This window comes from Scardinius erythrophthalmus (assembly GCF_964197995.2).
Source record: "Scardinius erythrophthalmus genome assembly, chromosome: 19".
Classification (NCBI taxonomy): domain Eukaryota; kingdom Metazoa; phylum Chordata; class Actinopteri; order Cypriniformes; family Leuciscidae; genus Scardinius; species Scardinius erythrophthalmus.
This window is the reverse complement of record NC_138239.1, coordinates 15,618,109-15,632,050: the sequence shown is the minus strand read 5'-3', so window position 1 is coordinate 15,632,050 and position 13,942 is coordinate 15,618,109. Positions and strand designations below refer to the sequence as shown.

Below are 13,942 nucleotides of genomic sequence, written 5' to 3'. Positions count from 1 at the left end.
GAGACTTTCTCCATCCTTCTATCCATCATCTATCTCTTTTCCTCCTCTTCTCTCTCTCTCACATACACACAGCTCACACGCGCATGTGTCTATTTGACTAGCGCGCCTCAGTTATCACACTGCACTGATCTGGGTTGGGGGGGAGAGAAAAGAGGAGAGAAAAGGAGTGGAAACGAGAGAAGAGAGAGGATAAGGGAGAAAGAGGAGAGGAGAAGGGTGGGAGGGCTTTTCTTTTTTTCTTTATTTCCCTCTATCCTCAGGATACTCCAGCAGGACAGGCGAGTTTCTGTGACTCTGAGCACCAGTGCAGAAGACATCAGACCCGTTTACTTCTGCTCTTCTTCTTCACCTCCCCTCTTTTCTTTCTTCAGAGTGGAAGACCCGAGCGCTGGCTGAGGTAAGTACGTGTGATTGCGTGTTTGTGTGTCTGTGATTACATGTCAGGGACTCAACTGGTAGAGCATGGTGCCTGCAAAGCCAAAGTCATGGGCTCGATTTCCAGTGAAAACACAATGTGATAAAGAAAATCTTGAATGCAAGTTGCTTTAGATAAAAGTATTAATGTTTAGTATTTTGGAAAACCATTCTCTTCAATCTCTATTTATATCATTTTGTTACATGAGATGGCGTTCATCCTCTGTGTATGTCTCTTACTCGTGTCTCTTTGACCACTAAATAGCCCATAAGTACAGCATTGAGATAATGTGTGGTTTGGGATGGGGGTTCAGTTTCATGGAAATCCAGAACAGGGGAAAAAAAAGAAACTCTTCACAACGCAGATGAAAGTTACAATGAATCAAAATATCAGAAAAGAATACGTTTTGGAATACGTTTTGGAATGTTTTCTCATTTTTTTTTCTGAAAAAATTATTTATTCAAACATTTTATTTATGTCCTATTTTTATATTATGTTTGTGTATGTGTGTGTGTATATATATATAAAGCACAATTTTAATAAATATTTAATATAGATATAACATTAAAAAAATCTAAAGATATATATATATATATATATATATATAATATGATATGATAATAAATATAAAACATTTTGTTTATGATAACATATAGTTTGTACATATAGGCATTGCTGTGGTTGTGTTGTAACTGCATGACCATAACTAAATGTCTCTGAACTGAATTCAGCTCAATTCAATTTTGAGAGAGACAGAGACTGAAAGGAAAGAGAGACAAAGCAATTAGTAGTGTTACTTTTGACTTGTTAAAGTCAGCCATTAGATCTTGTGTTCATGACCATAATATATTTATACTCTTCCCCAATCTTTTACTAAACCCTCTTTCTCCCCTTCTGAGCACATCTCTGTCTATTTACCCCCCCTACGGCCCACATCTTTGCATGAGTTCTCAGTTTTCATTCTATACCATTCAAGTTTGGAGTCCTTTTCTGTCTTTCTTTCTCTCTTTTCTACCTCTCCCCCTTCTTTTCTCTCTCTCTTTATATCTGGCTCCCCTGGGAGCAGTCAGGACCCCTGCAAAGAGCATGTGTCACATGACACCCCAGCCACCAACGCCATCAACAAGCTCTCTAACAGATCGAGAGCGAGAGAGAGAGAGAATGTGTACAGTAATAAGAGCTCGCAGAACACAGTAAACACAGAGATTGAGAGATAGAGAGAGAAATAAAATTAGTGTGAGGTTTAATGAACGGACAGGCTTAGTAGCCTACTATAGAGACATGGGGGAATCAAAAGGAAACGAATAACTATAGATATGATATTTTGCATAAAGAAATCATGTTTTTGCATTACGCCATCATTTTTTACAATTAAGTATTTTTCCCCCACAATTCCCCCATTATCATTACCATAATGTGTCCAGGCATCCCACACTAATTTTCAATGGCAATTCTCATTACTGTAATACGGTATTTTTGTTTTACATTTACATTTTTTAATTCATATAAAATTAAATAGCTTACACTGGTGTATAAATGCATTGAAATAAGTATTCAAATAATATAAATATTCTAATCATTTTAAAATAATAATATACATAAAATATTTAAAATATATACTAAAATATAAATAACATAAATAATTGTTTCAGTATTGATTTTATTTGTGCATTACATTAATGAGAAATGTGGCAGAAAAAAAAGCATGTAAACAATTTTACAATGCAAAAAAAAAATTGTAGAAAGAAATACTTCTTTTGACTTTGGGATGAAATATAACTCAAACATGTTCTTGACTCGTCATGAGATTCACCTGGAGGTTTTATGACCATTCATCCAGCTCTTTTTCGTTTCCTCTTTCTCTTATGTGCACGTGTCAATTTAGTCTTCTATCCCTTCCTCCTCCTGTCTTTCTCTCTCACCTCCTACGCCCTTGTTCGGCTCCTCCCTCCTTCACTCTCCCTTTACCTCTTTTTTTCCCGATCCTCTCTTTCTCACCTTCACGGTCTTATTTTCACCTTTCTTAATCCCTCTCTTCATCTTCCTGGACATTTTCCCGCTCCAATCTCTCTCTCTCTCTCTCTCTCTCTCTCTCTCTCTCTCTCTCTCTCTCTCTCTCTCTCTCTCTCTCTCTCTCTCTCTCTCTCTCTCTCTCTTCACACTTTCATTGCATCCTTCTTTTCCACCCCCTCCATCCTTCTCTTCTGTTTCTAATGAGGGCCTGTTCAGCAGTCATAATCAGAGCAGAGGTTGGGTGATGAGAGAGCGCGTCGCGTCTCATGCGCGTTCACTCCATTGCCTGACATCTGATCTACGGGGCAACGTTTCCCCAGCGACAACCATGCGTGTTGTTATGGGGACACTTTTCAGCACGATGGCTTTGATCGCTGCCTCTCTCTCCCCGGGGACGTGAACTCACATCACTGGGCCCATCAGCTGCAGATAAACACAGATTGAACATCTGAGAGTTTCAAACTTCCTCAACTCTCCCCCACAGACGCCGCCCGGCGGTGTTCAGATTACCTCCAGGTGCTGTTTTGGTCGGTTTTTGTTCTTTTTGTCGATGGGTTTTTATAGTACCAAAGCAGCCTGCTGTTCGTACATAATGAGAAGAGTTGAATTCTATTTCCGTAGTAAACCAATTTGATGTCGCTTGTTAAAAATAGAGACATAAATTCAAGTGAGTGTTTGCCAGGCATCGCTGAAGTGCCGTTCTCGTCTCGCAGCGCAAGGTTTCTGTGTGGAGTGTCAAAGCAGAGAGCAGCGAGTGTTAGCGGATAGCAAATTTTCTTTGCTCATATAAATAATTCTCTCTGAATAAAGGCAAATGTTTCCTGCTATCAATGAATCATCAGCTGGGATGAGGCTAACTTTCTCTCCCTCATCCCCTCTCCCTCTCTCGCTCTCTCTCTCTCTCTCTCGTCTTGCCCTCACAACAGATGGAGTGTGAGAATCAACTGATTGACTGATAGCTCAGTTCTTCGCTTGTCAGCCATAATGAATAACCTTTGTGCTGAATGTCGGTTGAAACACCAGTGAGTTTGTCAGCACCTTGAGAGATAAATAACAGCACTGTCATCTAGCACATCAGCCCTGAGTGCAGATCTACCCGAGAATGTGAGTTTCAGCCGTCAGAGCTGGGTTTTGACAGGTTTCAGAAGATTTTAATCTTAATTTTAATTTGAAGTCGGCAGTTTATCTCCAACTTTTACATCAAGGACATGGCAGATGTTTTAAGTATGATGGATTTACTTTTTTGAAATGAGATAAAGTCAAAATTCTGCTGAATTATCAGCTCCTTTGAAACTTCCAGATGTCCTCATTTGTCTCAGAGCTTTCATAAGCCAAGGCATGAACGTTTGTTATCTAAATAGATGGACTGACTGACAAGATATGGTAAATCGATTTTTCACTGCAGTCTGTAGTATAGGCGATGCGTACTTCCCTATTACATATGCGAACAATATCTGGATGACATACTGCATCTGCGGATATTGTGAAGTGTGTAACCAGTGGCCACTGCTGAAAGGACGTCAGTGAAACAAAAATGGCAGATAATTGTGAGTCAGATGGGTTTTTTAAGTGCTTAACCAAAAAATATTTACATTTTAAGGCTATTCCCCCAGTGACAAGCTGCTGTACCGATAAAGGTATCATTTGTACACATTTTTTAACAGTGTTGTTAGTATGCCATTGGTCAAAGGTCAGACAGGTCAAAGGACAGTGCAACATGGTTAATGTAGTGTATGTAAAAGAAGTTAAACTTCTTAATCAAATTTATTATTATGAGAATTCAGATGCTCCTTTCACAGTGTCTTTATGAAGGGAGAACTGAGCACAGTAGTTCTATAAAATTTCATTAATACTTACTCGATGTGCTTTAAGTTGTCAATGAAAATCTTTCTCCACCAAAAGTCTTTTAATGTAATAGTTTTCAAAGTTAAAACTTTAAAAAAGCATTGTTGTCCTTTGATGTCACCATTGTGGTTTTTAGTGAAATATTCAAAACAAAACTGGTGGATAAAATGCATTTAAAAGCTCTTACCACTTGTTTAAAAATGGCATTCTTTGTTTTCCAGATAAGTGAGTGGCTGTTTGTGTTGGACAAGGATGGCTCTCTCCTGGTGTCTCTGCCTGGCCATGGCCCTCTTTTCTGGTCCCGGCACCATCAGTGGCCTGGCACCTGAAAATGAAGTGACATTACACCCCACAACATGGCTGAGTGAGAACAGGGTCACACCAGTACATCTGCCCAAAGGACGCGCTCGTAGGTAAAAGACACATTGGGGATCTGGTGAGAGATAATCTGGTGGGAGTGGGACGTACACTAAAATTGGCCACGTGGACCAATCAGAAAGGAAAGGAATGAAAGAGAAACACTGATTGTGTATGTTTTGAAGCTTCTAACTCAAGTAGAGAAGAAATGGAAGAGTGGAAGAGTTTAAATCAACATTGTAGTTCTCCAGAGAGAGAGATTGCTAATACTGCATAATCACTTAGCAGGGAATCGCCTTGTCTGAAAATCACTGTAAACTGATATCTGTCCTCTAGAGCAGGGGGTTTCAAAAACCCAGGAGGTTGCAATGAGGTTGAAAATGGTGGGTAGAAAAAATTATACAATATAAACTTAATACAAAATAAATATTTCCTGATATTTGTCACAGTCGTGTTTAGCTCTCGCTGTCTTGTTTAGTTTTAAAGCCCTATTCAGACGGTAATTGTTTCTCATGGGGTCGTAAGGTATTTTCACCATTTACAGGGGCTAGTCTGTGATTTTTATTGCTGTCCGAATCCAGATGTCAGTGTTTTTCTCCCACCACCCCCGTAAAAATCCGTCGTAAAAATAATGTTATGTCATCATTTGCCGTCCAAATCCACATCACTCAGTTTACAAGAGGAGATCAATTAAAAATGTACTGTTTGAATCCTTTTTGACCACTGCCAAGCACAGTACGATAACTGTTGTGCTTTGCTGTAATTTAGATGCATTTTAAAAACACTTTTATTACATTTACTGTTACTATTATAACTTATTTCTGCTAATTTCCACATTTTTAAAATGACATCCATCATTTTGAGGTAAAATACAAGACATAAAACCATTTTAACTGTAGCACGTATATATTCCTATTTTTAAACAGATTTAAATAAGTAAATAATAAATCTTCTATAATAAATAATTTCCTATTATTAAATTAAATATGAATTTATTCGTATTATTCCAAGCATATGACATTTTATTTACAGCAGACAATCATGGGACTGACCATGTGAGCGAATTCCCGGGTTTGTAGGATCACAAAACTCGCTCCTCCGTGAATAAATCGCCATCTGAATGCATGAGTTTTATCACTGAAGTGCCATGCAAATGATTTTTTCCGGACATTCACATGAAAATGTCTTTGTCATTGCCTGAGTTCCATTGTAGTTTCTAATTAGTCCTCACATGTTCCCTGTTCTGTTGATTAACTTCCTCGTGTATTTAAGCCTTCTGTCTTCTTCAGTTCATTGTTTCTCATTAACTTTACGTTGTGTATGTGTAGTATTCTCTTCGTGAGCATTAAAAGTATTATAATTATTCATTCATCTTGCATCAAGCATCATCTTTGAATTATCAACACAGCCAATCCGTGACAATATTATTATTATTATTATTAAATATTACACATATTTTTAATATTCCCATTTTTCACAGTATACATTTTTAGGGTCAGTGTTAACTAAAACTGGTAAACGTTTTTGGTATTGAAATAAAAGTGATCTTTTAATTATTTTTATGGTCTTAAAATCATGCCACAGATTTCTCAGTTTCCTCTCTATCAAACCCAACAGCTAAACCCAAACCCAGCAGCTAAAACTAAACTAAAACTGCAGCTTTCTTTTTCCATTAGCAACACTAGCCAGTGAGAATCACAGTGAGAACTGCTCCCTCAACCGTAACAGGGGTGGTGTCAGGCTTCAGACCGAGCGCGAGAAAGAGAGAGAAGAACAGAGTGCGTTTCAATGCACAGCCGTAGGGCAGGAGCTGCTGATCATAAATCAAATTAATTAATCTATTAAAAGATTGTAACTGTGCCTTCCACACCAAACTCTCACTAAAAATTGCATTAAAAGGGTAAGGGATGGACATTCCTAAAGTGTACCTGCCAGCAATCCCTCAAACTAAAACGATGACCCTTTATTTCAGTCAAGGTCAAAGTTAAACTTGATTGCCAGAAGAATGAAATCAATATTATGATAATGTGCTATGCTGGTGAGCCAGTGGCATGCAAATAAGAGATCCAAATTTCATTAAACAAACGCTGCGTCTTAAATCTAATGTCTGACTGTTTCCATAGAAAAAATATAATGAGCAGTTGAAGATGCAAACACCATTGACTGAAGGCAGCCACACAAGCTTGTTTTCAAGGTCAGAGGAAGTGGCGGTTGCCAAATGGCTGGTGTTACCAGAATGCACAGAGGGAGGTTCACCATATTCTGCCCAGTGTGATGTTATTCATGGAGGGGGAGTGAATGTGTTTCCTGCTTGAGCAAAGCGCTCTACAGTGATGGTGCACCTGGCATCAGTTGTGATCTGTAAACATTAGGGTTTGTGGAGATGCATATCTAAACGGTGGGGATGGATCGATAGAAGCTTATCAGAGATCAGTCATTCTGAAGTCATTGCTTTTGTTTCTCCTCACCTTCATTAGCAGATCAACCTGTGTAAACAACAGCAGTCAAACAGTCCCCAAGGAAGCTCTGCAGCATGTTATTTAAAGGCATCATGTCATACACTTTTTAGTTAGGATGCACCAATACCACTTTTACTTTCGTCTACTTTCCAATATGTGACCTTGGACCACAAAACCAGTCACATGGGTCATTTTGAAATTGAATAAATAAGCTCCCATTGATGTATGGTTTGTTAGGATAGGACAATATTTGAACTATTTGAACATCTGGAATCTGAGGGTGCCAAAATATCGAAACATTGAGGAAATCGCCTTTAAAGTTGACCATTTATGTTCGCGATTGTGCTGCATTCACTCACAAAAATAAATGTTTTACGGTAGGAAATTTACAAAATATCTTCATGGAACATGATCTTTACTTAATATCCTAATGATTTTTGGCGATAATTTTGACCCAATGTATTGTTGGCTATTGCCGCAAATATACCTGTGCGACTTGTGACTGGTTTTGTGGTCCAGGGTCACATATGAGTGCTGATATCTGTATTTCCATTGCACTTTTATTTTTTAAAAATATTGGGGCAAACCAAAAGAATATGAATCAAATTAGTTGGCTTAGCCAAAAGATATTTCCTTCAGTTATTTTCATGCTTTATTATGCCTGTTAAAATGTATTGTTGGAGCTACTGTTACTTTTACTGTTCTTATTCTTGCTCTATCATATTTGATCTTTTATTTAATAGCACAGGGAATATTTAGAGCTGCTCCAGCAGGGCTCAACCATTCAAGAGCAGTGAGTGATTTTCTCTGTCTGTTGTTAGATTAACATTAAGGACAAAGACAGCAGTAGGATTATTAGGCTGCTGTCACTTTAAGAGCTGCACGTATCCAGCATACATACTTACATGTGTTTCCTTTTCAACTGTTTATGTTCACTTAAGACATAACTGACAATGTTTCACACGGATACTTCCCTATATGGGCATTTTAACATAATTTTGTGTGAATTTGTCCGTTAAAGCACAAGAAGACATGAAAGATAACTATTTAATAGGCTATTCATGCGCTGTCTGGGAGGCAGCATTCTGGACACAAGCTTCGGGTGTTTGCGCACAGAAAACCTCTTGAAAACGCCATGTGATTATTGTACCGCCTTCCTGTTAAAATGTAGGGAACCACTCGTTATACATAAATCATGTAACAGTTCATGTTTTTACATAGGATTTAGTTTTAATTAAAATGAGCATCTGTGCTGAGTGAACGATCAACATGCAACAGAAGTGCACGGTCTCTCTCTTTTTTGGGTCAGTTAACGTTAGTAATATGCTCCTCGTTTCTTTGCTATTGCCATATCCAACTGAACTAAAAACTTTCCAGCAATGTCTGTGAAAAAGGGATGTGTGCTCGACAAGCTTACAGCAGCTATATAGGCGTAAATATTTAATTAGTTTAACATTTACATTTGTTAAACTATTCATTTGATACATTTACTTCATAGACATCCTTCTCTGATATATCCATTCTGCTTTCTGTTTGCTCTGTTGTCTGTGTTTCTTTGTCACTAGCACTGTACTGTACACTCTGCGTGGTATCGGAGCATTTTAATGAGTACGAGCATAGGATCGGCCCTATACCAATACTGGTATCGGTGCATCCCTACTTTTTAGCTTTTTTTTTTTCTGAGGTCCATTTAAGTAATGTTTAAATTTTTTCCCCTCCAAAACAGTCATAATTTAGTTTTAAACAACCACTTTTTTCACCCTCTCTGACCCTTATTAAAAATGAAAATTCTGTCATTTACAGAATGTCTCATGTCATTCTAAACCTGTATGCATTTTTCTTCTGCGAAACAGAAAAGAAGGTATTTTGAAGAATGTTGGGAACCAAACAGACCATCGGCATTTCCACTGTATGAAAAAAAAAAAAAAAACTTCTCAAAACAGACATTTCAAAATATGTAATTTTATATTGCCTTGAAGAAAAAAAAGTCATACAGGTTTTGAACAACATGAGGGTGAGTATAATATGATAAGACAATTTTCATTATTGTGTGAACTTTGTGGGTCTCTTATACTCACATGTGGGTTTGCTGGCAGGTACAATATGGATGCCAAATGTTCATGATACAAAGGCATGTTGCTCAAACTATAAAGGTCAGACTGAAATGATCAGGGACTTTTTAAATAAACTTCATCTATTCATTTCTAATGTTGAGATCCTTCTGAATAATACACAGAGCCAGGAGCAGCATAGGGTTGGGTGAACTTTTGCTAAATTTGACCCTGGTGTTTAGAAATAATAATATGACTGAGCAGATCAGTAGGGGTTTACTAATAAATATGGGCGGTCATGTGTTGTAATATGTCATAAATCATAAATCCAATGATTTTGTAACAAGCAGCTTAATTTCAATTGGGGGTCTTTTATGAAAGCCTGTTTCTGCTTCAGAGTAAAAAATAAAACAGGTATTTTTTAGATAATTTTTCAAATCAAGAAATTCAGCCTAATTGTAAGATACAAAGTCACAACTGTGAGAATTAGTCATAATTGTGAGATATTACGTCACAGTTATGTTAAAAGTTTTTTATTTTAAAAAGGAATGTAGATTGGATTATTTGATGAGACATAATTAGGCTGGTACAAATTGTTGAAAAAGGATATTGTTTGACTAAATAATTCAATGGTTAATTTATAGAATATAAAATTAGATTTTTTGAGAAGTCTTATGGACAATAAGACCAAACCATATCATATGTGCTGTTTCTAATACATACAGATATGCATCTGTGTTTCAGACTGTATTTCACACTAAAGAAGAAAGCTGATTTGCTGTCGGTTACTGTGAGCCCCTGTGCTGTGCCCATCGAATGGAGCTTGGCTGTTCGGACCTTGAAGGATAAACCACCTAAAAAAGCACACTGTGAGTTTGTGTGTGTATGCTTATTCATGGACTTGTGTCTGCTTGAAGGTATATTTGTGCATGCATGCAAACACATACTTGTGTGTTTGGGGAGTACTGGCATAGGCCTAACCAGGGCTAACCGACAACTCAGGGATTTTGTATCCAAAGGGCGGACAGGTTACATCCCTTCAGAGGCTCTAATGAAGAAGCGAAGCAGTCGCTTGAGGCTCACTGATTTAATTAGTAGGTGTAAAACTGCTGTTGTGTTGCTTTAGGGCCTCTGTGGACAGAAGATTCTCCTCTTATCCATCTCCAAATCTCCAGGCTGTTTCCTGATAGAAAGTAAAACATTTTCAAACAGAAACAAAGAGGCAACATATGCAAGCACAGTCTGGATGGATAAACATTAACATCTGTTTCTAATTTTAATGGTACTTTACAAAACTTATTTGTCCACAGAAGCAATAGAATAGTGATACAGGTTTAGAATAACATGAGGGTAAGTCGATGACCACAGAATTTTCATTTTCAGGTTTAATTTTTTATGTTAATTATAAATATACTGATTTTCATATTTGTTATTCATATTCATATTTGTGCATGTTAGATGTTAATTTATACAGCTTTAAATGTACAAATATATTTGTATATGTAAAATTAACATCAACCAAGATAAATAAATACATAATGCATTAACTTATGTTAACGAATTAAACCTTAGTGTAAAGTGTTACCAATTTTTTTTGACATTATAAAATAATTTAATAAATATTTATTATTCATTCATAATGCCAGACATAGACAACTAAATGCTAAATCCTAGCTAAACAAACTATTTTGTTGCAAAATACATATTTGGAACTTAATTTATATTTGGAACACATCTGCATCATGTTTTAACAGCACCAGAATAATTCTGATATGTTTCTGCACTCTTCTTTCATAATCATGCGCATGTACTGAAATGAAGGGGTAGTCTGGCAGGCAAAGCAGCATTATAAAGTCATAAAGTGACATATAAATCATTTAGACTGTGAACTCAGGGGTCCCCATCTACACCTTTAAATTATTCACTTTGATTACCAAATGTTCCCTCTAAAAGTGTGCCGACAAAAGTAATGATGGTTTGCATGAAAAACAGTCTTATGCTATGCGTATGTGTATGCGGCCCAATGTTTTTTAGCTTTCTTTTGATTAGAGCTTTTGAATATGCTTGATCTTGATCTGAAATGCTTCGTTTTTTCAGGGGGCTCGAAGAAGAGCATGCCAGAGGTTTGGTGGAGAGGTTCTGGAAGAGAGGTTAGGATTTACACCTACACCGGCAATGCTGTAGACACCTACACCGGTCCTGCCTACGCTCCAGCGTCCATCTACATCCTGCGGCTGAAATCAAACGATCAGGACACGCAGGTGTCGGCATACCTCCAAGAAGGACCTGGTCCTTCGGGGGCTTTCCCGGAGCTGCCTTCAGATCCTAGAGTGCACACACTGGGGGTGGGCATGACCAGTGTCACCTTAAACTGGGCTCCGAGCTCATCCATAGTTGTTAAAGATGATCACCTGCCACATCACGAATATTGCGTGTTAGTCAACCACAAACACAACTACCGAAGTCTTTGCGCTGCCCGTGAGGGAATCCGAAAGGAGATACAGAGTGTGCAGAAGCGTCAGAGAAGGGACAAACAAAGCAAGGAGATTGTGTGGGCAACGCTTAAAGACTGGTGGTGGCGGCACCCGGATACCCTTGAGGATCGTGAATCATCGACAACTGACAAGTTCGAGGACCCTGGATGTGTGTGCAGGGATGTCGAAAGTGTGTGCACGGTTTCGGACCTGCTTCCGGATACACAGTACTATTTTGACGTGTTTGTAGTGGACAGGGTTAACGGCACAAGTGCGGCATACACCGGCACTTTCGCCCGCACACACGAGGAGGCTCGTCCAGCTGTCACGTCCTTGCGGGAAGGCCAGGTCAAATGGGTCACCCTGAGCGGGGACGCAAGCAATCTACAGGGGGAACAGTTCCGATTTAAACCTCGTGGGTGGCAACAAAATGGCCTCCTTACCTTGCACACCTGTAACGGCACTAGTAAAGTCAAGGTCACCGTCTCTAGTAAAGGACGGACTTTGACGTCTGAGGAGGTCGGACACCAGCTGGCCCAGATATGGTTGCATGGTGCCCCGTCATACCTCATCCAGCTCCAGGCCTTGGCTCCAGGTTCCTCTTCGTCAATCCCTAAAGGCAATTTCGGGAAGTCCAAATTCTGTCTCAAAATTCAGGCATCATCGGCGTACCACCGCCGAGCTGTGCCGGTGTTTCCCTCCACACTGCAGATTAAGTCTTTCAACAAGTTGCGGACCTGCAACTCAGTCACTCTCGCCTGGATGGGGACTGAAGAACGGAGTCTATATTGCGTTTATCGGAGGCAGATCCCACTCGACAGCAAACACATCTTGACGGATCGCTGCATCGACCCCGAGACCCGTCCAGCCAATGAGAGAGTCCTCTGTAAGTATTTCCAAGAGTTAAACCCACGTCGGGCGGTCACTACAGCGGTGATCGGTGAACTGGAATCAGGGGTGTTATACGTGTTTGACGTTTATCTTATGAGACGCTGGGGGCTTCCAATTAAGTACCACAGCAAGACTGTGAGAACCAGGAGTGAATGTTAAGTGAGCATCTCAGAATCTTGCTCTCGGTGGAGAAGGACTCAATGGAGAGACAATATGCCACAGGGAAGCCAATGTAAGGCCAGAGAGGGAACTGTTGGGGGCCTAGATCTGGTGCGGTTGAGGTCAAACGTGACCACTGAAAGACATAAACACATTAACATGCCAACACAGACACACAAATACAAAGAGAGGTGTGACCAAGCTCACACCAGCAAAAACTAATTTACTTTACGATGTTCCCGTATTAATGTTTGTGTTGTTGCTGTCCGTGGTGCCGTCTTTGTTGTTAATTATACAGTGTTGAGTGTCTGAATAACAGAAACTCTCTCGTCTCTTACGCAAAAGAGGACCGTGCCAAAATATGCAAGAGAAACAGCCGGAGGGCTTTGAGCACCAGTGCTAAGCAGAGCTGTATCAGATCTCTCAATCTGCCACCAGTATCAGAGAAAGACACCAAGTATGGGAGCGGCGAGAGAGAGCGAAAGAAGCCGTGTGAAGTCAGTGTGTTGATTATGCTCTGCTAAAGCATGCAGCAGGGAAAACAAGTTAGCGGTTCGCTTCATTGTCTGTGATGTGATTGTTGTGCTGCGCTTCTGCGCACTAATAAAAACACAATTACCAACCAGACATGAAAATGATCTGTGGATGTGTCACACTTTGACATTCTTCAAGGGCATCATCGGCTGTTCATATTCCTGAATATAAAACGAACTGAATTGAGGTTATACAAATGAATGCAATTCAATGAGGTGTTGGTAGTAAAAGGCGTTCACCAGTCTGTGACGATACGAAATTCTTACAATCAATAATGTTGATTATATAAATAATCAACAGACATTGTGAGCTCATATTAAGTCTTAAAACTATTTACAAAGAAGTTAGTTTGGATGCTGCAGTCTGATAGATGGCTCCCTCTGCTGTCCAAATTAGGAAAAAACACTGGACAGCTGCTGGATGTCCCAAAAAAGAGGTGGGGGTTTTGATCCAGTGATTAGAATCTTTTAAGTCGATTCACAAAGAGATTCGTTCAGTGGCCATTTCTACAGGTAAGGTCTTTTTAACTGCATGATCATCAGTCATTTTGTACTTCTGTCCTTGCTGCGAATGAGACTGACCATAAGTGGAGACAACAGAATTTACGGTCGAATAAACCAATTCAGCAAAAATAAAAAATAAAGTTTTTTTAATGATGAAAAAAGTTGTTTACAATATAGGCAATTGTGGTTTTATTGTTCACTTGTTGACCCAACAGCTACACCAAAAAATGAAAGTAAAATA

At 39.0% G+C, this 13,942-nt stretch overlaps 1 protein-coding gene across 2 annotated transcripts; it reads left to right on the top strand.

The window, feature by feature from the left end:
• Nucleotides 1–259: 259 nt before the first annotated feature.
• ndnfl (neuron-derived neurotrophic factor, like) lies at nucleotides 260–13,305 on the top strand. Of its 2 annotated transcripts, none has more exons than XM_081394549.1 (4): nucleotides 260–397; nucleotides 4,495–4,686; nucleotides 9,885–10,009; nucleotides 11,238–13,305. In XM_081394549.1, the coding sequence occupies exons 2-4, from the start codon at nucleotides 4,526–4,528 to the stop codon at nucleotides 12,662–12,664; spliced, it is 1,713 nt and encodes a 570-aa protein (XP_081250675.1). In that variant the 5' UTR covers nucleotides 260–397; nucleotides 4,495–4,525; the 3' UTR covers nucleotides 12,665–13,305. The 2 variants fall into 2 exon arrangements, with proteins under 2 accessions (XP_081250675.1, XP_081250676.1); XM_081394550.1 differs by lacking the exon at nucleotides 260–397 and adding an exon at nucleotides 2,791–2,944.
• The last annotated feature ends 637 nt before the right edge of the window (nucleotides 13,306–13,942 follow it).

Coding starts and splice junctions, on each gene's coding strand:
- ndnfl (XM_081394549.1), top strand. CDS start 4,526: ATGGCTCTCTCCTGGTGTCTCTGCCTGGCCATGGCCCTCTTTTCTGGT. Junction 4,687..9,884: donor CCCAAAGGACGCGCTCGTAG/GTAAAAGACACA, acceptor TCTGTGTTTCAG/ACTGTATTTCACACTAAAGA. Junction 10,010..11,237: donor ACCACCTAAAAAAGCACACT/GTGAGTTTGTGT, acceptor TCGTTTTTTCAG/GGGGCTCGAAGAAGAGCATG.